Source organism: Salmo trutta, chromosome 13, assembly GCF_901001165.1.
Source record: "Salmo trutta chromosome 13, fSalTru1.1, whole genome shotgun sequence".
Classification (NCBI taxonomy): domain Eukaryota; kingdom Metazoa; phylum Chordata; class Actinopteri; order Salmoniformes; family Salmonidae; genus Salmo; species Salmo trutta.
This window is the reverse complement of record NC_042969.1, coordinates 2,948,220-2,975,857: the sequence shown is the minus strand read 5'-3', so window position 1 is coordinate 2,975,857 and position 27,638 is coordinate 2,948,220. Positions and strand designations below refer to the sequence as shown.

The 27,638-nt window shown below is 41.9% G+C and overlaps 1 protein-coding gene across 3 annotated transcripts in view; it reads left to right on the top strand.

Moving 5' to 3' along the window:
- LOC115205053 (ETS-related transcription factor Elf-1) overlaps nt 1-27,638 on the top strand; it is an 84,303-nt gene that overhangs the window by 26,182 nt on the left and 30,483 nt on the right. For 2 of the 3 annotated variants that reach the window (XM_029770623.1, XM_029770622.1), the window contains exon 2: nt 27,185-27,522. In XM_029770623.1, the coding sequence (XP_029626483.1) occupies nt 27,451-27,522 (72 nt within the window). In that variant the 5' untranslated portion in view covers nt 27,185-27,450. The remainder of the gene's footprint in view (nt 1-27,184; nt 27,523-27,638) is intronic. The other variant, XM_029770624.1, reaches the window with a different exon arrangement.

The following is a 27,638-nucleotide window of genomic DNA, read 5'->3' as shown; positions in this document are numbered from 1 at the left end:
TTGATGGTAGGACCACTCTTGGTAGGCTTACAATATGATCATATAGCCACGGTAGCCTACTGTGGGTACAGCCTCAGTGTTCACAGTAAACATGTGCCGGAACTGGCACAGAATCTTCACAACGTTGAAGTTTGCACTCAGCAGACCTGAAATTTGCTTAGTGCCCCAAAAAAATGGAACATTGCTCACTACTTTAAGACGCTCTGGAAAAGAGTGTCTACTAAACGACTAAAATGTAAATGTTTAGCGGCTTCACACACACATCTAAGGCCTTAATGATGGGAAGATGGGCTGTAACAAGTCAAAATGTGCTTGAGGTTATCTGAATTCTACACCTCTGGTTTGAAACTCCCCCCCAACCCTTCCTTTATTGTGGGGGATGCTGCAGGCTCTAGCTAGCCAGATGAACCAGATGAAGACCTATACATGGACCCATTCAGTATCAATAGCCTTCAACAATATATCATGTTGATGGTAAAAGTGGGTGCTGCATGAAATCCGTCGTTTTTGAAATAAAAATGTCATTTTATGTGACATCGGAGCTCACGCTAGTCACCCTCAATTCCATCGTAAATCGCGGAGCAGAGTTTTGTCGGCTAACAGTAACTATGCGTTTCTGACTGTTCACGCTAAAAGTGCATGGTGGACATTGGCCACATTTGAAAGAGTTAGTACCCTGTGACTGTCTTGTGTTTCTTTCGCTGCAATGCCTGGCTGAGGGTCCTTTGTGTTGACCCAGGGGGTGGATTTGCATCACGTTTCCATACTCGTCTCTCCATTTCCATTGAGCAACCCGCAGCTCTCCCAATGTTGCAACTGTCAGACACACACAAACAAGCTGAGACTGGCAAGCCATTGTTCTGAGGTACGGGGGAACCAGAGTTGTGAGCTGGGTGTCTCATTACTGGAAGCAGAAACATAGGGCAGAATTTCTGCTCGCAATGGAATAAGAACAATTAGATGATGTGAATTTCATTACAGTGACTGATGATGCTGATGTGATCTTGTTCGGCCACTGCTCTATGTGAGCGATCTATAATACAGAGTTATATACAGGTAACTGCCAAAATAATGGAAACACTTGAGTAAATGAGGGATACAAAGTATATTGAAAGCACGTGTTTCCACACAGGAGTGATTCCTGAGTTAATTAAGAAATTAACACCCCATCATGGTTAGGGTAAAAAATGCTGGGCAGGCCATTATTTTGGCTACCATGACTATGCCCCCATAGAATGACACTGGCCCCATTCACAGGGCACGAGTGGTCACTGAATGGTTTGATGAGCATGAAAACGATGTAACCATATGCCATGTCTGTCACAGTCACCAGACTCAACCCAATTGAACACTTATGGGAGATTCTGGACTGGCGCCTGAGACAGTGTTTTCCTCCACCATCAACAAAACACCAAATGATGGAATTTGTTGTGGAAGAATTGTATCGAATCCCTCCAATAGAGTTCCAGGCACTTGTAGAATCCATGCCAAAGTGCATTGAAGCTGTTCTGGTTCGTGGGGACCCAATACCCTGTTAATACACTTTATATTGGTGTTTCCTTTATTTTGGCAGTTACCTCTGTCACTGATCAGTTCCATCTGTCAGCTTGAGGTGACTAATTATTTAAACATGCACAGGCCATGTCTTCAGTATTTTCAAGTCACTGTTAATATCTGCATGATTATTAAGAATCATGAGACGTTTTGGGATGCAAGATAGTCAGTCTCACAGGCTTGTTTGGTTTGTGAACCAGGGTGATCAAGACCACATCTGACTCATGTTTGGGGGACCCTCTGAGCGGCACGCTCCCATCTACCTCCCTACCAAGTCTCTTTTTCCTCTGCCTCGAGGGATCTTTAGCCAGCTCTATTGCCTCCCCCCATAACCAACTGCCAACCAGAGCCCCCTCTATCTCTCCCTCCCTACCTCCCTCCCTTTCTCCCTCCTTCCCTCCTACACTAGCCCTGAGGAATGGGCAGGTGCACTCGATTTTCATGCCCCCAGCCAGCCCGTTATGGTAATAAAAAAAGAGTGGTTTGTGTGGAAGATGAAGTCACACCTTCCTATTGATAACGTTCTCAGTTATGCAACATCAGGCCTGTGAGCTGAGGAGGTGGAATCTTTACAGCTCTGGGAATAGGGTTGGCAGTGTCAACAGGGTGCCTTGGGTTATTGGTGTCATAGCAAGGCTAGTTACTGAAATACAATTGAAATACAACAGAATCCATCATCTTAAAAATTAGCATTCTTTCTTAGAAAGGGCAACAAATATGCTCAGGCTTGTCAAGTAAGTCAGCAGCATACTGCAGGAGTATGTTGCACGTCTTTAAAGATAAATGTTATTGTAATTTCCCATTAAAACCTCAATGATTCAGTAGCGCCTCTAGTTATATGTCTGTATCTATCACGGAAACATCACATGTATGTGGGCGGCAAGAGAAATATAGAGTTTTTTTCTGAAATGTATTGATTTCAGCAGTGATGACTTATTCATTCAGATGAAACAGTGCTGCTTGCAACTTTTCTTGTTTAGTGAAGAGATGGTAGGTGGAGTAGTAACGTTTCCACCAACTTCAACTGACATCTCAGAAGAACACAGTATAATTACGTGGCCTCCGCACATGCATATACGGCATCATGTTTTTCTTTCCAGCTGCATTGGTCTAGACCCACCCTTAATGAGGTAACATGACTTAAAAAGACATTACAGTGCTTCGACTGCGGGACACGTCAAGCCTAATACTACAGATGTAGGATCTTAATTTGACCAGTATTGTCGTAGCAAAATAATCCTGCTGCAACAGGACAAAAGTAGGCCACATGAAAAGTGTAACACTGTTAATATAACAGTGTGTAAGCGCAGATTTTCAGTGAATTTATGTAAATCATGAAGCTCATCTCCAGCGCAGGAAAATTCTCAGAGGCAAAATAGTTGCTGAGAGGACACCTGGATTCAAATGACCACCAATCAGTAATTTGAATCCAACTCTAACTTCTACTTCTTCTCCCTATAGAGTATCGCTCACAGCTGGCTTAATACAATCTGTTACACTGCCGTCTTCAATAGCATCTGGGCCTGCAATGCAGCGCCATGTAATACAATCAGCCATTCCGACGCTGGGAGATAAGGATTTTTCTTTACGGTTTTCGGAGGCTTGGCTCCCAGACGGCCCAGTTGCACTGTTGTCTGTGGTTGGACGGGAGTGAAGTGGGCCTCTGCAGTCAGTGGTGTGGAAAACTGTGCCCTGCCTTTTATGCCTTTCATGACTTCAGGAACACAGACTCCTCCTGTGTCTGCTATGCTCTGAGTCCTCACCCAGACACATGCATGTGCCCACAGTTACGAAGACTATCTCAGAACCTCTGTTCAAATGCCAAAGCCTTGTTCGTCATTAAAACTGTCCTTACCTTCCATGACTCCAGTACAGAGACGGATCTTGTCTGCTAGGCTTCTGACTCAGACACATGCAATAGCCCACAATTACAGAGACAAGATCAGAACCTTTATCAAAATGCCTTGCTCAAAGCTTTAGAAGACAAGGTCAGAACCTTAGAAGCTGAGAATAATAATTTCACAGTTGTGAATAGAGCCAAGGCCAGTGGGGAGGACATGAGAACAGTGTGAGGTATAAAGGGCAAAACCAGACACAGGATGGCTGCTTGGACTGATGTTGTGAGAAAGTGGCTTCACAAGTGTTAGACAACAACCATGGTACCATCATGAAATTATAAATATTCTGCATGGGGATTGGTCTGTATTGTGCAGTTTTGTAGCTAATAATAGCTTGGGTCCTAAAAGGTTGCAGCCAAGGATGGAGATAGTTCTGTAGAATGTAAAATATGTTGATAATTATGTACTCAAAATTCACTTAATTAATTAAGGAACTTTTACTGGACCCAACATTGCCACAGAAAACATGCCTAAAAATAATCTGATGCCATAAGAAGCCAGCTCTTATTTCTGAGCTAGAACCTCTCCTAAAATGATCCACGCTGCCCTGGCCATATCGAAGTTCAATGTTAATGCAGTCACAAAATGGCATCACAGAGCCTGGTTGAGAATGGCTGCCAGTGGATGAGTGTGAGTTGCCAGCCATTAAGCTCTCCCAAAGCAGCCTCTCTAATACAGTAATGTAGCGGAGATCAGCTTGGATCAATACAGACTGAGCTGAGATGAGAGTGAGGATGACGGGGAATGCTGTCTGTGGCTTGGGGCATGATGTACTACAGTACCCATAATGCCTGTCTCCGTACCAATACATGGCTTGTATGTATCCAGGACAGGTTAGTACATATAGTTGAAGTCGGAAGTTTACGTACACTTAGGTTGGAGTCATTAAAACTGGTTTTTCAACCACTCAACAAATTTCTTGTTAACAAACTATAGTTTTGGCAAGTCGGTTAGGACATCTACTTTGTGCATGACACAAGTCATTTTTCCAACAATTGTTTACAGACAGAATATTTTCATTATAATTCACTTTATCACAATTCCAGTGGGTCAGAAGTTTACATACACTAAATTGACTGTGCCTTTAAACTGCTTGGAAAATTCCAGAAAATTATGTCATGGCTTTAGAAGCTTCTGATAGGCTAATTGACGTAATTTGAGTCAATTGGAGGTGTACCTGTGAATGTATTTCAAGGCCTACCTTCAAACTCAGTGACTCTTTGCTTGACATCATGGGAAAATCAAAAGAAATCAGCCAAGACCTCAGAAAAGAATTGTAGACCTCCACAAGTCTGGTTCATCTTTGGGAGCAATTTCCAAATGCCTGAAGGTACCACGTTCATCTGTACAAACAATAGTACGCAAGTATAAACACCATAGGACCACGCAGCCGTCATACCGCTCAGGAAGGAGATGCGTTCTGATTCCATGAGATCTACTTTGGTGCGAAAAGTGCATATTATTCCCAGAACAACACCAAAGGACCCTGTGAAGATGCTGGAGGAAACAGGTACAAAAGTATCGACATCCACAGTAAAACGAGTCCTATATCGACAGAACCTGAAAGGCCGCTCAGCAAGGAAGAAGCCACTGCTCCAAAACAGCCATAAAAAGCCAAACTGCAGTTTGCAACTGCACATGGGGACAAAGATCGTACTTTCTGGAGAAATGTCTCTGGTCTGATGAAACAAAAATAGAACTGTTTGGCCATAATGACCATCATTATGTTTGGAGGAAAAAGGGGAAGGCTTTGAAGCTGAAGAACACCATCCCAACCGTGAATCACGGGGGTGGCAGCATCATGTTGTGGGGGTGCTTTGCTGCAGGAGGGACTGGTGCACCTCACAAAATAGATGGCATCATGAGGGAGGAAAATGATGTGGATATATTGAAGCAACATCTCGAGACATCAGTCAGGATGTTAAAGCTTGGTCGCAAATGGGTCTTCCAAATGAACAATGACCATGGCTTAAGGACAACGAAGTCAAGGTATTGGAGTGGCCATCACAAAGCCCAGACCATAATCCTGTAGAAAATTTGTGGGCAGAACTGAAAAAGCGTGTGAGAGCAAAGAGGCCTACAATCCTGACTCAGTTACACCACCTCTGTCAGGAGGAAGGGGCCCAAATTCACCCAACTTATTGTGGGAAACTTGTGGAAGGCTACCTGAAATGTTTTACCCAAGTTAAACAATTTAAAGGCAATGCTACCAAATACTAATTGAGTGTATGTATACTTCTGACTCACTGGGAATGTGATGAAAGAAATAAAAGCTGAAATAAATGATTCTCTCTACTATTATTCTGACATTTCACATTCTTTAATTTAGGTTATTTAAACTTTCTTAATTGTTTGTATATCAAATTGAGTTGTGTTACACTTAGATGCTCTTGGAAAGTTAAATCAGTCAAGTTTTCAAGCATTATTCCAATATGATTCTTTCCCTTGGCAAATTGCCAATCAACTTCGACTCGAGTGGAAATTTAAAGAGAGTCTTTGTCCCCTCTAACTTACATTTACCTTAATCACTACCTACTCTCTCAAGTGCTGCTCATTAGTTTTGTTCCATTGACTCAAAATAGTAATTTTATATTTTTTTCCTTCAACTTGTTAAATTGATTGTTTGAACTTCCATCACTGTGAAGGATGACAACATTTACATCATTATCCTCCTCGCAGAAAGATTAAGTTTAGAAATGCATGCCAGTAAATGAGTTACTCATGGAGAGTAGCTCTTTGAGGGTTGTGTGACTGAAATACTCGTTCACGGCTCTGGGAGTGTGTGTTCGAATATACATGTATATTCTCTCTCTCACACTCTCACTCACTCACTCTTTCTCTATCTCTCTCTCTTTGTTCCTAAGCAACAGACACTCCTTGTTTACCTATGCATTTTTTTTATTGTGATTCTCATCAGGAGAAGTCGCAGGCCCCCAAGAGATTGTCTATTCCCTTCATTCAAAGTAGCCTCAATGTGAAGGCTATCATGTTTCTTAGAAATTACGGGATGGTACTCTAAAATTACACGATACTCAGACACGTTTTTGGCAATGTTGTGTGCGTATAGTGTCATACAGGTTTCCCACCTAGAATCATACACACTGATCACTCAGCGGTAAAGTAGGCCTACTACATTCATTTCACCTCCTATGGTTGAACATCAACACATCGCCATTCTGCCCCACTTATAGAACAATGCATGTTTGTCTCTATGGCCATGTGGTTTATTGTCCTTCTCATCTCCTGCATCAATGATGCACCTTCCCCTCTGCTATCATAAACAAATGGCCTGCTTTATAAAGCCCGACCGGTGCTGTTACACAAATATTGACCTGTACCGGCTTGGCTCCCTCTCTCCAACCTGCACCCAGCCTCACACCATACAATACCCTGCAGGGAAACCACATGACAAAACGTAATCACTAGAACATGAAAAGCCACAGCAATTTTATGGATGTTCCTTTTAGTAATTATATTCTATTATTTTGAACACAATTGGTCCCAAGCCACTCCCTCGCCCCTACCAACTCACTTGGAGGGCCCTCCATTGTCACGTGTTGCTTATGAAACTCAGAGGGTGATTTCCAGACTTCCAGTGGTGAGGGGATCAATAAACCCATCAACTTTGGGACACATTCATGACTTGAATGATGCAATTTATGTTCCACTTAAAAGAAAACAAAAAAAACAAATTCACAAATCCCCCTGTCATTTTACATGATATAAACCTCAGTAACAGTTCATTTGGGAGATATTTTGTTTGTTTTATGTGGAAAGTCTCAAAATCAGAGAAAAACAAACACATGTGTCATATAATTAGGCACACCTCACTTCCGACACATCATTTTCATCACAGTAATGCTGTTTGTCTCATAAAAACTGGGAGAAGCAGTTAATCTCTCGTCAACCCTCAAAAAGGAAAGACTTGCATGCATGCTGTTGATGTTAGCTCTGTATGTGCCGTTAAGGGAAAAGGCGTTTCTCTGTTTTGAGCCAGCTGCTTCTTTGCTAGGTCTTTCTTTGCAGCACTTGACCATGTTACTGGACAGTAATCAAGACGGGACAAGACCAGCGCCTGAACAACTAATACAGTTGATTTTTGTGTCAAAACGCAGAACATATTTTTATAACAGACATCCCCTCCTCATATCCACAACTTTAACTTCCTCATCTTGCTCAATGGTCACACTCTTTATGTGCAGGCAGCACTAGTTGACGTTTAGGTCTTAAAATTAGTTTTGAACCAAATACAATGCTTTTAGTTTTAGATGTACAGTGCTTTCACAAAGTACTCATACCCCTATACTTATTATACGTGTGTTGTGTTACAGCCTGAATTTGAAATCTAACAATACAGCTCCAACTATCATCTTATTATCCATTTCTTTTAACCAATCAGCAGTCATTTGAGTCAGTACAGTACAAGTCGACCACCCTTTTCTAGTTGCATGGTGAAAGTCAGTAGGTAACTTGTTCTCTGAAAAATAACATTGTATTTGGTCAAATATAATCCTCTCCGTCAGTTTACCAAGAACAGGCAGCAAACTGATTGGGCGGCTGTTAGAGCCAGCAAAGGCTGCTTTACTATTTTTAGGCAATGGAATTACTATAGATTCCTTACACACCTGTGGACACACACACTCCTTTATGCTTTGGTTAAAGACAAGGTATATAGGGGTGGCAATACAGTCTGCTACCATTCTCAATAGTTTACCATCAAGATTGTCTATACCTGGTGGCTTATCAATATTTATGGATAACAATAGTTTTTCCACCTCTCCCACACTATCTTGACCAAATTCAAAACTGCAATCCTTCTCTTTCATTATTAGATATTTTATTTATTTTATTCATATTTTTTTTTACCATATGATGGTACTGTTAAATGTTATTTCACTTCTGAGTTTTTCCACTTTACTAGTGAAGTAGTCATTGAAATGATTGGAAATATCACATTCTTTGGTGGAAAATGACCCACCAACTTCAATGAACGATGAATTGAGTTTTCTGCCCATGATGTCATTTCAGGTACTCCAAAGTCTTTTTCCATTGTGTTATATGTCATTTATTCTTGTTTGGTAATATAAATTCTCCTTCTTTTTGTTAAGTTTATTCACATAATTTCTCAATTTACAGTATGTCAACCTATCAGTGAGCAGCCTGACTTGTTTTCTGCCTCTTTTGCATAATTTATTTGAACCATACAATTTTTCAATTCATCATCATGTCCATGGCTCCAACAGCTCTCACAGTTAGTTTCTTAACAGGTGCATGCTTGTCAACAATTGGCATGAATCATTTTACAAATACTTCCAGTGCTGCATCTGGATTCACTTCCTCATACACATCAGACCAACAAACATTTTTGACATCTTCAACAAGAATCTTTGGCTTTTCTTGTTATTGCCACAATGATATGGTCACTACAGCCAATGGAAACTGATATTGCTTTGTAGCAAAGCTCGGCAGCATTAGTGAAGATATGATCAATATATGTGAATGTCACAGATCCAACACTATTGATATGCACTCTAGTTTGTTGAGTGATAACCTCTGTCATATTACAGGCATTAGTCACAGTTAGAATCTTCCTCTTGAGAGGACAGCTAGTTGCTAATCATTCAATGTTCAGGTCACCCAGAAAAGAGACCTCTCTGTTAACGTCACACACATTATCAAGCATTGCACACATATTATCCAAATACTGACTGTTAGCACTTGGTGGCATATAGCAGCACCTCAAAAGAAGAGGCTTTAGATGAGACAGGTGAACTTGCAACCACAAAACTTCAACAACATTTGACATGAGATCCTCTCAAAGTTTACGGTAATATATCTCTGAACATATACAGGAATACCTCCCCCATAGGCATTCCTGTCTTTTCCGTAGATGTTATATCCGTGTATTGCATCAAAAGGAATTATCTAAGTAAATTTCAGAGATGGCCAGTATATGAATCTTATCCGATGTCAGCAAGATATTAATTTCATGAACCTTATTTCTAAGGCTACATATATTAATATGGGCTGTTCTTAGCCCTTTCCTTGGTAGTTTATTAGAGATATGTATGTGTGTGTGATGTGGGGCTGAAGCTACTGACCCTGAGGCTTGGCGCTCTCATTCGTCCCAGGCTTTTGGGAGGGAGGGTGGATGATGAGCATGTCATAGCGGATGTAAGCAATGTTCTCATGCTCTCTGGCAGCTTTCATAGCTGGGATAAGTTCTTTCTGCCTCTGGCGCACAGCTTCAGAGAAGTTGCTGTTGAGGAAGATGTTAGTTCCTCTTAAGTTCTTTGCTCTCTCCAGAATCACCATCTTGTCCTTAAAACTCAGGAACTTGACCACTATCGGCCTGGACATCTCTCCTGGGCTGGTTACATGTTTTCCAGACCTGTAGGCGTGCTCCCCCTCATTCTTCATATGAGCCATCTGCTGCTTTTCACTGATAATTTGTCTTACTTTCTCCTTAGTGACGACCCAGTTCTCATGTGAAGACTCTGTTATGCTGGTATTTCATTGTCTGAAGTGCGATAAGCTCATTTGAAGAAGAGATAGTGTTCTCTCAGTTGTCTAAGGTGTGAGTGGTCCTAGCTGTCAGGGTTTTAGAGGGAATCAGATTGTAAGAGCTGATTTGGTGGTTGTTTAGCTGTTTACAGACAGCTCACTCTTAGTCTTAATCTTAACATTTCTGCTAAAGCTGCAAATGAAGTAATTTTGCTCCTAATCTGTGGGATTTCTAACTGAAGTGATTTACCCAAAGGAAATATGCCACAATTTCAGAACCTAATGTACGATTCTACTCAATGCAGTACTACAGGCAGAGGCGTCATGCAAGTGATTTGTTTGAATGGGCCTCGATTACCAAATTCAATGTCTTTGAATTGATTGTTTTTAAAATACTGAAGAAATCTACAAATGCATCAAATTGAGGGGACACAGGACATGTGCTTACTTCAGTTTCCCCATGTCCTCAGTTTCAATGCCTCTGGATGCATGCAAAAAACTCCTTCACCCACAGACAAGTCCCACCTAGCACATTTGGTTTCTTAGAAGTTGTGGGAACGTCCGTTTTTGGTTTCCAATTGGTTCTGAGAACGAAGCCATACGTTTCCGGAAAAGTAAAACATAACGTTTTTTAAACGGAAATTAAAATGTTGCCTGTTCTGGGAACGTACGTTTTTGGTTGCAGGGAGGTTCTGCAAACGTTTTACTATAGTCTCTGAAGGTTTTCTTGGGAGGTTTTATTCATATTCTGAAAATGGAAATTATAGGTTATTTGAAGGTAATAATGTACTGAGAACATGTTTCAATAAGACTTTTAATAACACTGTTAGCTTAGGTTAACTGTTTTGAACTCCAAGCACAGACAGGACACATGGAAATTCATTTGCTTAGGCATTAATCATGCAAACACACTTATTTTTTTATTGTGGTACAGCATCAGTGAGATTTGAACCTATATGCTCTCTAGCCATGGAATTAGTCCACTGCGCCACCAGGATAGAGCTTGCATTCCATGTTTTTTTAATGCATACAAAGTTGTTATTTATATTCTATTTAAACAGACCCCGTTTCAAAGGAAATAAGCACTCATTAAGTTTAGGTGTAGCCAATTAGCCGGTGCGGCCAAAACACCTGAACACACTTAACAAGATCGAGGATAGAGAGAGTTTTGTTGACGCAGAGAACAAATTATATATGTTTTTAAATAACATTCTTTTAATGTTCTTCGAACACTACTGTTTTCTTGTGGTTTTTATGGAACTTTTTCTTGCTTCTACATCTGCATTGCTTGCTGTTTGGGGTTTTAGGCTGGGTTTCTGTACAGCACTTTGTGACATTGGCTGATGGAAGAAGGGCTTTATAAATACATTTGACTGATTGATTGATGTTCTGAGAACATGACTTTAAATAGAACCATGAGGAAACCTGCAGAAAATGTTATGCTGAAGTACTGAAATTCCCACAGAAAAAAACATATGGTTCTCAGAACGTTATATGCTAGCTGGGTATCCCAGAATGTTCCCAGAATGTTATGGGAAGGTTGAATGAAAAATAACCATAAGACAACCACGCACTCACCAAGCTATAAGAAACACAGCTGTGGTAGCTTCATTTTATAGCATTTGACCCCAAACTTTGGCAAAGCCTGCGATAAGATTGAGGCCAATGAAGCAGAATTAAGCTCCTCTTTCTGTAGGTGTGCTGACTGTGTGTGTGTTGCTGATTTGCAGTATGCTGACGATGGGTTGACGCACCAGCCCGCTTGTGTCCAGACCTGTTTTGGTATGTACCGCTCTTAGCAGCCATGTCCCCACTCCCAGAAGGAGCCAAAGCGTCAGTGTTCTGATAGTACTCCAAGATTTGATGGCACAATTTCAATACAGGCTCGGTATGCTGTAATTTCTGCCTCAAGCAACTGCTGGAGAAACAGAAGTATCTTGACTGCATTTTCCTCCCCGTTTGATAGCCCCTCTCGATGGAACCATGATTCTTAGGGTGAGCCTTACCAACTTGCATGTATTACCAGTTGGAGAATGCAGAGAAAAGTTTCATGGTGCAGTGGTCGTCTGATGAGGCTAAAAAGCAGGAATCTCACTGTCAGCTTTTTTTTTTAGTTCAAGGTTGCTGCTGGACGAGTGGCTGTGTGTGAAGCATGGGTGTTGTGCTGCTGGTATGTTTCAGGCATGGTTTTTCTCTCCTCTTGCCGACCTGTGCTGTGACATGTTGGTATTAGTACACATGTAAACAGATCAGGGATGGGTGTGCGAGTGTGTGTGTGTGAGAGAGAGAAAGAGCGAGATGGCGGGGACAGTGCTATTTCATAACCATACCGTGGAGCATAGTTTAAAAAAGTCCATGTGAGGGCCATTGGACTTGGAATTAGCTTCAGAGGGCCATGTTTTAGCAGTAGTTTCCAGTTCATTTGGGCACAAACTGGCAGAATCAATGTGATGTCAACGTAATTTGTCAATGTACTGTGACGTGGAATCTACGTGGAAAATACATTGGATTTGAAATAAGTCATCAACTGTTGTTTTGAGGGTGAAATTTCAATCACAGGATTATGTCATCATTGTAACCTATTTTCAACATAGACAAACCTTGCATAAAATATGTAGAATTTGTACCTTTGAAATAACGTCAGATCTTCAACGTCATTGCACTATGTACTTTTATTGTAATCTCAACTGCAATCCAGGTCAATTGGTTGTGCTATTAGATGAAGCACAGTGATAACACATTAAGTTGTTTTATAAATACAAAATATCTGACATTGTATTCACATTTTAACCAAATTCTTCCCGCATGGCAGCCAAAACAACGGGAGAATCTTCAAAACAAAGCATTTCAAATATTTTCTGAGAGAGTATAATTGTCAATGCATAGTAAGAGGCAGCTGAGCTGAGGCTGAAAAGAGAGGCATACTTTAGTCGTCTCTGTCTTGTGTCTGTGTTTTTCCAGTTCAACCCATTTTGTCACTCAAACACATAAGGTCCTAAAAGCCCCGAGAGAGAGACATAAAACAACTAACACCCACCCAAGCTCATATCACTGATTTCAAAACCATTTGATATACTATCAAAATCATACATAATAAACATCAAACTTTCTTTTGACATGCCTTGAGAAGTAGGGAAGTAATTCTTGGACCAAGGACAAATGTGGAGATTCTTCAGCAAGAGAGTCATCCGTCTACACTCACATTTTGCAATCATGTCAGTTTGCTATTGGATCCTGAGAATTGGCCTCAAGCTAATTATTTCACCTCAGTGCACATGAAGCAGGTTGGAGATGGGGGCAATGATGATGAGCAAACAACCATCTCCCATGTGAGATGTGTATTGCTGCTCTTCAGCACATCATTTCATATACTCATATACCATTTGTTTGGTCACATATGACCAATAGGCGCCTTCGCAGTTTCCAGATGCTAATCATTCTTGATATTTTGTGAACAGATAAAATGGCCAAATGGACATTTGAATGAGTAGCTTCTAGTAGCGATCAAGTAGCTACTAGCTTTACTTAAGAGATATGGGGACATATGTTTTTAGTGTCCCTTGCTGCAATTTCCTGTCCTGCTTTCACAACTCTAATGGCTCTTCCTATCTATGGCGTGTGGCCTGTTGCTACATAATATAAATAGATTGCTGGTGGGGGGTGGTAGTTTAAATTTTTTTTTTTTTAAATCCAAATGTAATTCTTTAAATTTTTTAAATCCATGGTTCAGACGGTGGACTCATTTACTGCTGGTAAAATAGAATATATTACGGAATATACAGTGCATTCGGAAAGTACTCAGACCCCCTCAGTTTTTCCACATTTTGTTTCATTATAGTCTTATTCTAAAATTGATTAAATTGTTTTTTTTCGCTCATGAATGTACACACAATAACCCATAATGACGAAGCTAATATTGGTTATTAGAATTTTTTGTATAAAAATGAAAAAATAAAAATGTCACATTTACATAAGTATTCAGACCCTTTACTCAGTACTTTGTTGAATCACATTTGGCAGCGATTACAGCCTCGAGTCTTCTTGGATATGAAGCTAAAAGCTTGACACACCTGTATTTGGGGAGTTTCTCCCATTACTCTCTGCAGATCCTCTCAAGCTCTGTCAGGTTGGATGGGGAGCATTGCTGCACAGCTATTTTCAAGTCTATCCAGAGATATTTGATTGGGTTCAAGTCCGGGCTCTGGCTGGGCCACTCAAGGACATTCAGAGACACTCCTGCTGTGTGCTTAGGGTTGTTGTCCTGTCGCCCCCAGTCTGAGGTCCTCAGTGATCTGGAGCAGGTTTTCATCAAGGATCTCTCTGTACTTTGCTCCGTTCATCTTTCCCTCAATTCTGACTAGTCTTCCAGTTCCTGCCTTTTACTGAGGAGTGGCTTCCGTCTGGCCACTCTACCATAAAGGCCTGATTGGTGGAGTGCTGCAGAGATGGTTGTCCTTCTGGAAGGTTCTCTCATCTCCACAGAGGAACTCTGGAGCTCTGTCAGAGTGACCATCTGCTTCTTGGTCACTTCCCTGACCAAGGCCCTTCTCCCCCGATTGCTCAGTTTGGCCGGGCGGCCAGCTCAGGGAAGAGTCTTGGTGGTTCCAAACTTCTTCCATTTAAGAATGATGGAGGCCACTGTGTTCTTGGGGACTTTCGATGCTGCAGAAATGTTTTGGTACCCTTCCCCAGATCTGTGCCTCGACACAATCTTGTCTCGTAGCTCTACGGACAATTCCTTCGACCTCATGGCTTGGTTTTTGCTCTGACATGCACTGTCAACTGTGGGACCTTATATAGACAGGTGTGTGCCTTTTCAAATCATGCCCAATCAATTGAATTTACCACAGGTGGACTGCAATCAATTTGTAGAAACATCTCAAGAATGATCAATGGAAACAGGATGCACCTGAGCTCAATTTTTTGTCTCATAGCAAAAGGTCTGAATACTTATGTAAATAAGGTATTTCTGCTTTTTCAAATTCTAAAATCATGTGTTTGCATTGTCATTACAGGGTATTGTGTGTAGATTGATGAGGAAAAAATGAATTCAATCAATTTTCGAATAAGGCTGTAAGGTAACAAAATGTGGAAAAAGTCAAGGGACATGCTGATCTGCTCTTACCTCTGTGGATATTTGGTTAACGTTTTAGGCCTTTGTGTCATATTCTGCTAATCTTTTGGGTATCTTGAAATAACTGTTCAGGTAAAATAAGGGACTGTCTAAACCCTGTTGCACGTATGAGGAGAGAGGAAATGTGCATAGGGCTGTTTCATGTTCTCTGTGTCTTTGTGGCTGTCTCTGTTTAGACTTTATCCTCTATTGCACTTTAAGAAGAAGTTGTACTAAAGGGTCACCCTTGAATGTTTATATTTGGTAAGCTTCGAATGGACATTTCTCTCCAGAACAGCTGGGCTAACAACTCATAAAATACTTTGAGGGGCCTGATCTCGCAAGCTTACCTTCTGTTTCTCACGAGATCAGGATGGTTCGTACGATGCTACAGTAACTACCCACTGGGCAAAAAAAATCTATGCTGTTTCCACGTCATTTCCACCCAAAAAGCAATCTATGTACTGTAAGGGTGTTTCATATTTTCTTTACCAAACTTCTAACATAAATCCAATGACAGGGTGACATTTTTGGTTGATTTCACATTGAGTCCAGATTAGTTGACAACTCAACCAAATGTAAATTAAAACTAGACATTGAACTGACGTCTGTGCCCAGTGGGTATTAACTGTCACGGAGAAGAACTATAGTGTTGATTTTTAAGACTACTGGCAGGACAGTGTTACAGGAACTTGGTTAGAATTGGCGTGAAACCAATGATGAAAGGGGCCAGCTTTGGTGGTGCGGTATGGTGCGCTGCAGTGGAAGGTAACACCTTGCTCAGGAACACATGGGGGTTTCTGTGTGTGTGTGAGTGTGTGTGTGTGTCTATATGTGGGATTGTTAGATGAGCGTGTGAGTGTGAGTTTTGAAAGGGCACGTATAGCATATCAAGGTTAACAAGAAGAGGCCCACTGACTCCATTTCCATTCACTAACACGGTCATTATGAACAGTACACTTAGTATTACTCGCTGACATGTAAAAAGGTGTAATGGAGGTTGAGGAATAAGTCCTTGTTTAAGGTTGGTCTTTCTGAGGAGATACATTTATTTAATCAGATCTGCAATCACAATACAGGAATTTTCTATACACACATGAGTTTTGGACTTTGGAAGGCACAGAGAAGGGGTAGAAACACGTCAAAGACCGAATCAGTTAGTAAGAAGGAAGGAGGGGGAGTTGTGCGAAAGAACTTTCCACAGAGAGAGAGAGAAGAGAAGTTTTCTACTGAATGTGGTTTAACAGACAGGAAGTCGCTGAAACCCAGTGATGCATTTCCTGTCAGTGCAAGCTTTACAGGTCAGTTTGTGGCTGCTGTTTCAATTCTCTCAATTATATTTGCCGCCTCTATTTTCACTACACTCCCTCTTCTCTCTGTTTCCTCATGCATGGTATGCTCTGCCATGATATGAGAGGTGTGTGTCAATATATTTCCAAAGCATCAGGATACTTGTGTAGGCTACAAGTAAGCTACAATTGATAATTTATAAAACATTCCTAGATTTGTATGATTTAACATTCATATGAAGACTCAATGCAGAAGTCATGTGAATGTTGGTCACCTCACTGTGATCAATACATTAATCAGGGCTGAGACTACACACAGAGCTGATATTTCTGCTTTAAAAAGTAGTAAATTACCATGCAAATGATCATGGATTAACAGGCACTCATGTGGCTCTATGAGCTGCGGGTTACCACTAGCAGCACCAGTCTGTGTTGTCACACACCACAGAATGCTAGCAACAGCTCTTCAGAATTAGCCCGTGCGAGTTAGCACTATTATCTCCAGTCTGTTGTCACACACCAAAGAATGCTATAGTTCTTTCGGGTTTGCCATAGTAAGTTAGCACTAGCGGCACCTGTCTGGGTGAGGGTGTGGGTGCTGCTGCCTTCGACCTTGTTTTTATCGCTGTCTTCATTTGGCTGTGGCACGCCAGCCGACGCCATGCATTTCTATAACAGACAGACATCACTGTTGGTTTGGAGGCAGAATGACAACTCCATTATCAACTTGATGTTGTTTAATGTCAAACTCAACTGACTCATACAGAGTAGAGTAATCAATCCCATATCACAGACGTCAGGCATAACAGAACAATAACAGCACTGTTGAACTGTGTGTTAATGTTACTCTTAATGCAACACCACTAACTCAGATATATTAGAGTGCAGACATAACAGCAGCATGTTTTGTTGTTTTACTGGCCGCACTCTCTCTTACTGGCTCTTATTATAGGATGCCTATGTCCACTGCCTGCCTTTCTGGCCATATATCTCGCCCCGGCATGGCAACTTGCAACCCCCTATTACCCAATAAAGTTTTGTCAAAGTTTAAACATGCCGTGACTGTGAGCATTGTGCCATAGCCCATGCATGGACATGTACATGTGCTGAGCAGAGCTGAGAATATTTCTACCAGTTTTTATACACACACACACACACACACACACACACACACACACACACACACACACACACACACACACACACACACACACACACACACACACACACACACACACACACACACACACACACACACACACACACACACACACACTGGTGTAGGTTGCAGTGGCGGTGAAAGTACTGTGTCTGTGTACGCTCTGTTCTTTGTCTGGCATGGAGGTAGCAGCCTCTTAATTGCTGTCCCTTCACTCTGTTGAATTAGCAAACAGTCACCTCATAGGACTATGACCTTTGGATAATTCCCAAACAACTGAGCTAGTTTGCCTTGAAAGGTTGTCTGTTCTTTCTTCTGTGTGAGATGACATCTCTAAAAAAACTGTATCTTTGCCAACTTGCATGTCTTAAAGACTCTTTTATAGTTGAATTGTCTGTGACCATGTCAGGGCAGTGGCTACTTCATTCTCTCTCTCAGTAGGGGTGTGCTGTTGTTGTTGAATAAGATACATGTCTTAGCCTCTAGTCTGCTAAAATCATGTGTTTTCTTTCCCTGTAGATGTGCATGAGGCCAAACAGTCCAGGCAAACAGTTAGCCAGAGAGGATTCTACTAGCTCCAGGACTGACTTGACACCGGCCTAATACCACTGAGTCATTTCCTCAACAGGAACCCAGAAACATTCCTACAAAACAGCACTTCTCTGCTGACTACACTCGATGACCACAAAGAATTGGTGTTGTCCTCAGTTTTTCTGGGTTTTTCTGCCAACATGTACATTGGTATTTTGCTTTGCTCTCTTAGGTCAGGTCTCTGTAAATACAGCTGAATTGGGTTACCTTCAATGTAGCCTCACTTTTGCCAGGCTAATAGCTAGCAGTTTATGGGAACGAGACCATACGCTAGCAGGGTTTCACAAACTTTTTCATTCAGACCCCCCTTCCAGCATTGGGGACCCCCCCCCCGTTCACACCCCTCTTGTTAGCAGAGAGAAAATGTAAAGTTTATTTCCTGCAATTCTACAAATTTTTTCATGGGGTGCAGAGAACATTTAGCTGTTTCAAAGCTCATTTTCTTGCACTTCTCTAGACATACTCTACCGTTCAAAAGTTTTAGAACACCTACTAATTCAAGGGTTTTTCTTTATTTTTACTATTTTCTACATTGTAGAATAATAGTGAAGACATCAAAGCTATAAAATAACACATATGGAATCATGTATTAACCAAAAAAGAGATTCTTCAAAGTAGCCACCCTTTGCCTTTGACAGCTTTGCACACTCTTGGCATTCTCTACACCAGCTTCATGAGGTAGTCACCTGGAATGCATTTCAATTAAAAGGTGTGCCTTCTTAAAAGTTAATTTGTGGAATTTCTTTCCTTAATGCGTTTGAGTCAATCAGTTGTGTTGTAACAAGGTAGGGGGTTATACAGAAGATAGGCCTATTTGGTAAAAGACCAAGTCCATATTATGGCAAGAACAGCTTAAATAAGCAAAGAGAAACAACAGTCCAGCATTACTTTAAGACTTGAAGGTCAGTCAATACGTAACATTTCAAGAACTTGGAAAGTTTCTTCAAGTGCAGTTGCAAAAACCATCAAGCGCTATGATGAAACTGGCTCTCATGAGGACCGCCACAGGAAAGGAAGACCTAGAGTTACCTCTGCTGCAGAAGATAAGTTCATTAGAGTTACCAGCCTCAGAAATTGCACCCCAAATAAATGCTTCACAGAGTTCAAGTAACAAACACATCTCAACATCAACTGTTCAGACGAGACTGTGAATCAGGCCTTGATGGTTGAATTGCTGCAAAGAAACCACTACAGTACTAAAGGACACCAATAACAAGGAGAGACTTGCTTGGGCCAAGCAAGCAACGGGTGGAAATTTGTCCTTTGGTCTGGAGTCCAAATTGGAGATTTTTGGATCCAACCACCGTGTCTTTATGAGAAGCAGAGTAGGTGAATGGATGATCTTCGCATGTGTATTTCCCACCGTAAAGTATGGAGGAGGAGGTGTTATGGTGTGGGGGTGCTTTGCTGGTGACACTGTCTGTGATTTATTTAGAATTTCTGGCACACTTAACCAGCATGTCTACCACAGCGATACACCATCCCATCTGGTTTGGGCTTAGTGGGACTGTCATTTGTTTTTCAACAGGACAATGACCCAACACACCTCAAGGCTGCGTAAAGGCTATTTTACCAAGAAGGAGAGTGATGGAGTGCTGCATCAGATGACCTGGCCTCCACAATCCCCCGACCTCAACCAAATTGAGATGGTTTGGGATGAGTCAGACCACAGAGTGAAGGAAAAGCAGCCAACAAGTGCTCAGCATATGTGGGAACACCTTCAAGACTGTTGGAAAAACATTCCAGGTTAAGCTGGTTGAGAGAATGCCAAAAGTGTGCAAAGTTGTCATCAAGGCAAAGGGTGGCTATTTGAAGAATCTAAAATCTAAAATATATTTTTATTTGTTTAACACTTTTTTGGTTACTACATGATTCCACATGTGTTATTTCATAATTTTAATGTCTTCACTATTATTCTACAATGTAGAAAATAATACAAAATTAAGAAAAACCCCTGAACGGTAGTGTACATTGGAGGCTAAGCTTTTCTGTCAGTCTCTCTCAGACTTAGACTTAACCACTCAAGTGAAGGCATATATTCCCTTTGTGATGAGCTGTACTAATTGACTGCAGTGGGTCAGTTTTCCTAACCTTTGCGGTGTTTGGATAGTGAAGAGGGGACTTTACGCCCATTGTCTATCATCTCCGTCTAAAATCGCATTTGGAAAACCAAGCGTGTACTGCCTGAAATGCCAGTCTGAGTCAGTTTCCTCGCTATTATCGCCAAGCAGGAAAGAACGCCACACTCCTCTTTGTCCTCCCTCTCTCATTTCTCCCCTTTCCCCCCGAAAGCGCTCATCGGATCAAGAGCTATTCTGAGACTCTAAACTCAACCTCTCGATACAGGGCGAGTGAGTGCTTGATCAAGCTTTTACCACCCATACTCCAACCGCCAATCACATAGTTATACCAGAACCACCGGAGCATGCTCCAACCACCCTATAACAACGTCACCTCTTTTGAATGTAAAAAAAAAAAATCGAGAAAGGAACCGGGGTTGATAAAAATATTTTGTTCATGGTAGGTTTTCTCATATCTCACAATGTTTGCGTGGTCGCCACATGTAGGCTGACACATTGCCTAGTCATTCAATTGGCTAAATTACCTCCTTTCGTGGTTAACAATGAGCTCAGCCGAGGAGAGCGAAGAGGGGGAAATAATGGCCTGCTGGAAACTGTACGTTTGTTCATGAATCCAGGGGTGTATTCAATTTCGTGAAACGTTCAGAACATTGCAGATAGAAAGGTAGGTCTAACAAATAAAGCAAACACTGTCCTCTAGTCCACCGGACAGACAGTCATGTCTGTTCCTACACAATACAAACGCTCTGTGACGTCGCTCCCTTCTGAACAGACCCCAGGCCTCTAATTGGTTGTTATTGCGACTGCCAGTCACTTTGCACCGGGAGAGGTGGAGTAGTCTTCTGCTGTTTTGTTCTTTGCTAGCTGCTCCTCCTCAATATACACGTACAACTGACATGAGAACGCGCGACAACAGACAAGCATGTTTGTTTGAGGGAGGGAGAGCGTCAACCATCAGTCACATGACGTGTGCTACAGTGGAGTGGTAATTACTTCTACTAACTCCTGTAGTACTCAAGAGGAAACACTCTTTTCACGCCACTTCGATACTAAAGTAACTTTTTTCGTAACAGGTTAGGAGAATTTACGCAGCAGGTTAGGAGAGTTAACCTCAGTCTCCTCAACTGCTAAGTTAAGGTTAGGAAAAGGGTAAGGGTAAGCGAAAATGCTTTCCTAACCTGCTATGAAAATCACTTTATATTGAAGTATCCTGAAAAGAGTGTGTCCCAGTACTCATGTAGTCTGAGACTGGCCAAGAGTGGCCCCACGCAGGCTAAAGTCACACTGCTTTATTTGCTCTGTGAAGGCTTGGGAAATTGAGTAACACTCTTAGATATAAAGTTCCCTGTTTAGTGGACCTGCGTGGTTCTGGTACCGGTTCCGACTGACATTTTCGCTTATGAATCGATCTGTGGACACCGTAACGGACACTCTTCCGCCTGTTTGAAGTAGGATGTGAAATCTGGCACCACTTGATGCTGGGATGTCCCTCGTAGCATTTCATTCGCTCTTCTGACTGTCCATCAACTCCTGGCTGAGCCCACCATCACAGCCACTGACAAAGGACATACATGACTGCGAAGTGGTCACTCTAGCACATTCAGAGATCGATTTTGTCAACTTTAACAAAGTAATGTAAAATCATTCATATATTTTGAACAAAAAATACTTTTATTTGTTGTTGACAGACAATTTTAATATGAGATGAAAGGCGGGTTCCTAACGAGATCAGGAAGCCAATCTAGAGCTCTGTGTGATGTTCACGGCGATGGGGGCAGTCATTTTGATAGAGAGATCTTTAGAAAATATGCATATTTTCTCTAACACAAATATGTATATTTCTCATACAAATATGTATTTTACATGTACAAGGAAGGTGAAATCGTATAGTTAGTCATTTTATAATATGATTATACTACATTTAGAAAGCATATAAGTCATTTCAAGCCTTATTCATACAGTTTTGTTGAATAGGAAATACATCATAAAATATTTCATATTTTCATATTTGTATCATATTTGTACTGTGCACTTGAGCTTGTGTCCTCAAAAGTGAATACACCTCAGCAATTTCTAACAGTTTTTACCCGAAAAGTAAGATGTTAACCTTTGTTGGAGTATGCAGCATTACTAGTAATTGTTTATGGCCCTCTCATGATAAATAATTACTTAGGGGATTACGTATATTACAATTTAGAATACATTTTAGTTACATTTAACTGGTGAGATGTTATATTTTTTCCCCTGTTGTCTCCTCTGACTGACGTACTGTAGAGTGATCTCAGCCTCCCTCTGCCTGTGCAGACAAGACAGCAGTTGTCATGTGCTCTGGGATACTGTACAGGTCTCTCTAATGGCTGACTGTCTAGTAATCTGTCTACCCTCAGCACTCTGCCAACTGGGTCACCCAGATCAATGACGCGATAGCAGGAGGGATATAGAACACGCATGATACATACATACACACACAAACACACACACACCTTGCATTAAACCCTCTGACAAAAAAGCCAGGCCGTCCTATAGTGATATTTCTATTGATTTGATAACAGGCTTTTTCTGGCATCTGTGCAAATGATTCATTCAGTCACAAGCCTATCTGTAAACTCTGACTAAGACAACGAATGTAATAGAATTTGAAAGTGCCATGGAACAACCGTACTCTGACAGTTATTGGTGGATGGCATGAGGAGTAGGGAGAAATTGAAGAGAGAAAGGAGACAGGATTGTAGGGGTCATATCATATTCTGTCCTCTCTAAAAGGGACAGTTCATTCAAAAATCTACATTTTTCAGGGCCTGTATTCACAAAACACTCACACATTTTAATTGATTGAACTTGACTTTGAAGTGAACTGTCCCTTTAAGTCTAAAGGGAACATTGGAGTTGGGCAGTACCAATGAGGTTATATACTGTATGATGTCTATGGGAATCTAGGCATGCCCATAGACTGAAATAAATATATGCAGCCAGGAATGGGCTCCCATATGAACCTGACCTCTAGATGTTTACTTTCTTCCCAGAGAAGCAGAGAGAGGGGATTCTGCTTAGTCCAGGTTTATGCGTGCTGTCTGCTCCATGTGTGGCCCCTAGCCTGTGTGACCACTGAGTGCGGGGGTCACTTAGTTGTCTGTCTGCCCACGGAGGTAGTTTAATGTGGGGCCTGGAACTGAAGGCTCCATCTGCTCCACCTACCATTAAACCCCACCAGGAGGTCCATTCCCCTGGGAGGGGGCAAATCTCCCTCCCAGCAGATGCCAAGTGCACTGGCAGTCATAGGGCTCCAGCTTATAATGGCCAGCTGTGGGTGGCAGAGGTGGGCATGGAAACTATCCATGGGCAGAGTGAAAGAGAGAGCGAGAAAGAGGGAGGGAGAGGCTGTGTGAAATGAAAGGCTGGCCTTCAGTACTCTTCCCACTCTTCCTTTCCACTCCTCTTCTCCTCTCCACTCCCCCTCTCCCTCCTCTGAGCTTCACGTTATGCATTTATCAAAAGCAGGCAGGGGGAAGAAACAAGAGACTTTTAATCACACATTTGTTTGACCTCCCTGCCCTGCCCTGCCCTCACCCCCACCTCACCACTTTCCTTCCCCAATTTGAACCCCCCGTCTTCCCTCTCTCACCCTCCCCCCTTTCACCACCCCCTCAGAGACACAATTGAACTAGGAATGCACTTTGTCAGTCACACAGGCATTTCAAAGCAAACAGGCCCCACCCTGCAGCAGTGGAGAAGGAAAGGGGGTAGGTAGGGGTGGCTGGGGGGGTGGTGGTATCGGGGGGGGGTTCTAAGTACTGCTGCCATCTCTATCTTTCTCTCTCCCCTCTCTACTGTTGCCAGCTCTCATCTCCTCCCCCCTCCACCTCCCGATTTAATCTTTAACCAGACCCCCGGCCCCTCCCCTTCCCATCCACAGCCCTTGAGACCAGCATGTGGGATGTGGGCTACGCTCTCACTACAACCCCCCTATCCCTCCATCCACCCATCTCTTCCTCCCTCCCGAAGGGGGCTTGGGCAGAGACCATCAGAAGAACTGTGTTCTTTTTCCAGAACTTGTTTCCTGTTCTTCCACCCCACCCATGTGTCCCCCCATAATTTACACTGGCTCTCATGACCAGGGGAGAGCTCACATCCTTGGGGGGTTGGGGGGGACGATACACCCCCCCCCCCCAAGGTACCACAGATGTGACGTCAAAGGGGGACTAGTCTACTTACCGCTATTGGGCTTTGATGGAGTAAAGGGAACCATGTGCTTCTGAAAGTGGAGCAACACTGACTGACAAGCCAGACAAAACTCTTCTGAGTTTATGCAAAAAGCAATACAAAAAATGTCTTCAATCAATCAAATGCTTATACAGAAACCCAGCCTAAAACGCCAAAAAGCGTCTTTGTGATCCATGTAGTCATGTCTAAAATTGATCTAAAATTGAAAATGGATTAAAATATTTTCCCCCCTCATCAATCTACAAACAATACCCTGTAATGACAAAGCAAAAACATGTTTTTTCTCTTTTTTCAAATGTTTAAAAAAACAACTGAAATATCACACTTACATAACACTTGACTCAGTACTTTGTTGAAGCACCTTTAGCAGTGATTACTGCCTCGAGTCTTCTTCGGTATGACACTACAAGCTTAGTACACCTGTATTTGGGGAGTTTCTCCCATTCTCCTCTGCAGATCCTCTCTAGCTCTGTCAGGTTGGAAGACGAGTGTTGCTGCACAGCTATTTTCAGGTCTCTCCAGATATGTTAGATCGGGTTCAAGTCCGGGCTCTGGCTGGGCCACTCAAGGACATTCAGAGACTTGTCCCGAAGCCACTCCTGTTTTGTCTTGGCTGGCTGTGTGCTTAGGGTCGTTATCCTGTTGAAAGGTGAACCTTTGCCCCAGACTGACGTCCTGAGCACTCTGGAGATAGTTTTCATCAAGGATCTCTCTGTACTTTGCTCTGTTCATCTTTCCCTCAATCCGGACTAGTCTCCCAGTCCCTGCCGCTGAAAACCATCCCCACAGCATGATGCTGCCACCACCATGCTTCACAGTAGGGATGGTGTCAGGTTTCCTCCAGACGTGACGCTTGGCATTCAGGCCAGAGTTTAATCTTGATTTCATCAGACCAGAGAATCTTGTTTCTCATGGTCTGAGAGTCATTTAGGTGCCTTTTGGCAAACTCCAAGCGTGTTGTCATGTGCCTTTTACTGAGGTGGGGCTTCTGTCTGGCCACTCTACCATAATGGCCTGATTGGTAGAGTGCTGCAGAGATGGTTTTCCTTTTGGAAGTTTCTTCTATCTCCACAGAGGAACCCTCGATTGCTCAGTTTGGCCGGGTGGCCAGCTCTACAAGGGTTTTGGTGGTTCCAAACTTTTTCCATTTAAGAATGATGGAGGCCACTGTGTTCTTGGGGATCTTCAATGCTGCAGGCATTTTTTGGTACCCTTCCCAGATCTGTGCCTCAACATAATCTTCTCTCGGAGCTCTACGGACAATTCCTTCAACCTCATGGCCTGGTTTTTGCTCTGACATGAACTGTCAACTGTGGGACCTCAATTGAATCTGAGCAATATTTTTCGAGTCTTATAGCAAAGGGTCTGAATACTTATGTAAATATTTATTTATGTTTTACATTTTTATAAATGAGCAAACATTTCGAAATACCTGTTTTTGCTTTGTTATTATTGGGTATTGTGTGTAGATTGATGAGGAAACATTTTTATTTAATAAATTTAAGAATAAGGATGTAACGTAACAAAATGTGGAAAAAGTCATGGGGTTTGAATACTTTCCGAATGCACTGTAGCTTCTCACTGAGGTGACAGCTATAATCACACACTTTTTCAAGTGACTACAATAGAAACTGAATGTGAAGCTGGGTAATGGATGTATTGGAAAGTGCGGTTGCACTTTTCCATGTGCTCCGTGCTAGTCTTGATTCTACTTTAGAAGACTGTGAGAATGCATGTCAACCCAGCTAAGAATTCTATGGAGAGAGAATGTTTTTGTAATGTTACCCTAATGTTTGAGTGTACAGTTTTCCAGTAGTTATAGGACCATTCTATCTGTGTTAGCAAAAACCCTCTGAGAACATTTTAGCATGTTTTGGCATTAGGGTTAAGAGAACATTGCCTTAATGTCAAACAGAACATGGTTACCATGTTCTGGGAATATATAATATTCCCAGAACATTTCTGTGTATCAGTTGTCAGGACATTGCCTGATGGTCCCAAATAAATGTTCTTCCCCCCAATTTCCCCTTGTTACTGTTGTCGAGCCAATCAAGGACCTGATTTGTGAACCACTGATCCATTCATAGCTCTTTCTCTGTTGGCAAGGTTAGGGATACTCACACACACAGTGTTTTTACATACTGTTTTCAACTTACATACAGTGAGGGAAAAAAGTATTTGATCCCCTGCTGATTTTGTATGTTTGCCCACTGACAAAGAAATGATCAGTCTATAATTTTAATGGTAGGTTTATTTGAACAGTGAGAGACAGAATAACAACAAAAAAATGTCAAAACAATGATAAACTCATGTCAAAAATGTTATAAAATGATTTGCATTTTAATGAGGGAAATAAGTATTTGACCCCTAGTCAGTTCAACAGGCTTAGTTCAACAGGCTTAGTGCCTATAGGCTCTAGTTAATCAAGGTAACACAGTTTTGTGATGCACAGGAGACCTGGGTTTGACTTCGAACCCCAGTCAGTCACAGCTGGTCTTACACACACATTTGGCTACTAATAATCAAATGGCTACCGTACCCCCTGTGTATAGTCTCGGTATTGTTATTTTACTGCTGCTCTTTAATTACTTGTTACTGTTATTTCTTATTCTTACTCATATTTAGTATTTTTTTTAACTGCATTGTTGGTTAGGGGCTCGTAAGTAAACATTTCACTAAAGGTCTACATCTGTTGTATTCTGCGCATGTGACTAATAAAATGTGATTTCATTTGATTGAATAACTGTGGTTACTGACATGTTCCTTTCTCTCAGGCAGGTTTAGATGCTCCAGACGAAGCAGGTCCCAGGAAGAGGCTGCCTCCATCCAGGCTCAGTGCGGCTCTTCTCTCAAACAAGTGTGAAGAGGCCACTGGAGAATCTCAACAAGGGAAGCCATTTTGTTGTGACCAACAGTGACTCTTCAGCAGTGACATTGACATTTGAACCTTGTGTTCAGTCTGGTGGATTTTCTGGACAGTCCCTGGAGGGGTAGGAAAACACCCTACCCATCTGTGTCCTACCCTCGGATCTTCATCACCATGGCAACAGCAGTGCAGCCCAATGAGCTAGTGTTTGAGTTTGCCAGCAATGGAATGGATGAGATCAATCAGGTACCTGTCATTACATTGGAAATAAGCAGTAGTCAATAACAGTAGTGTTATCAATATGTACCACCACCAATATAGAAATGTTAAAGCTGGAATCTGCAGTAGTGAGAAACAGTGCC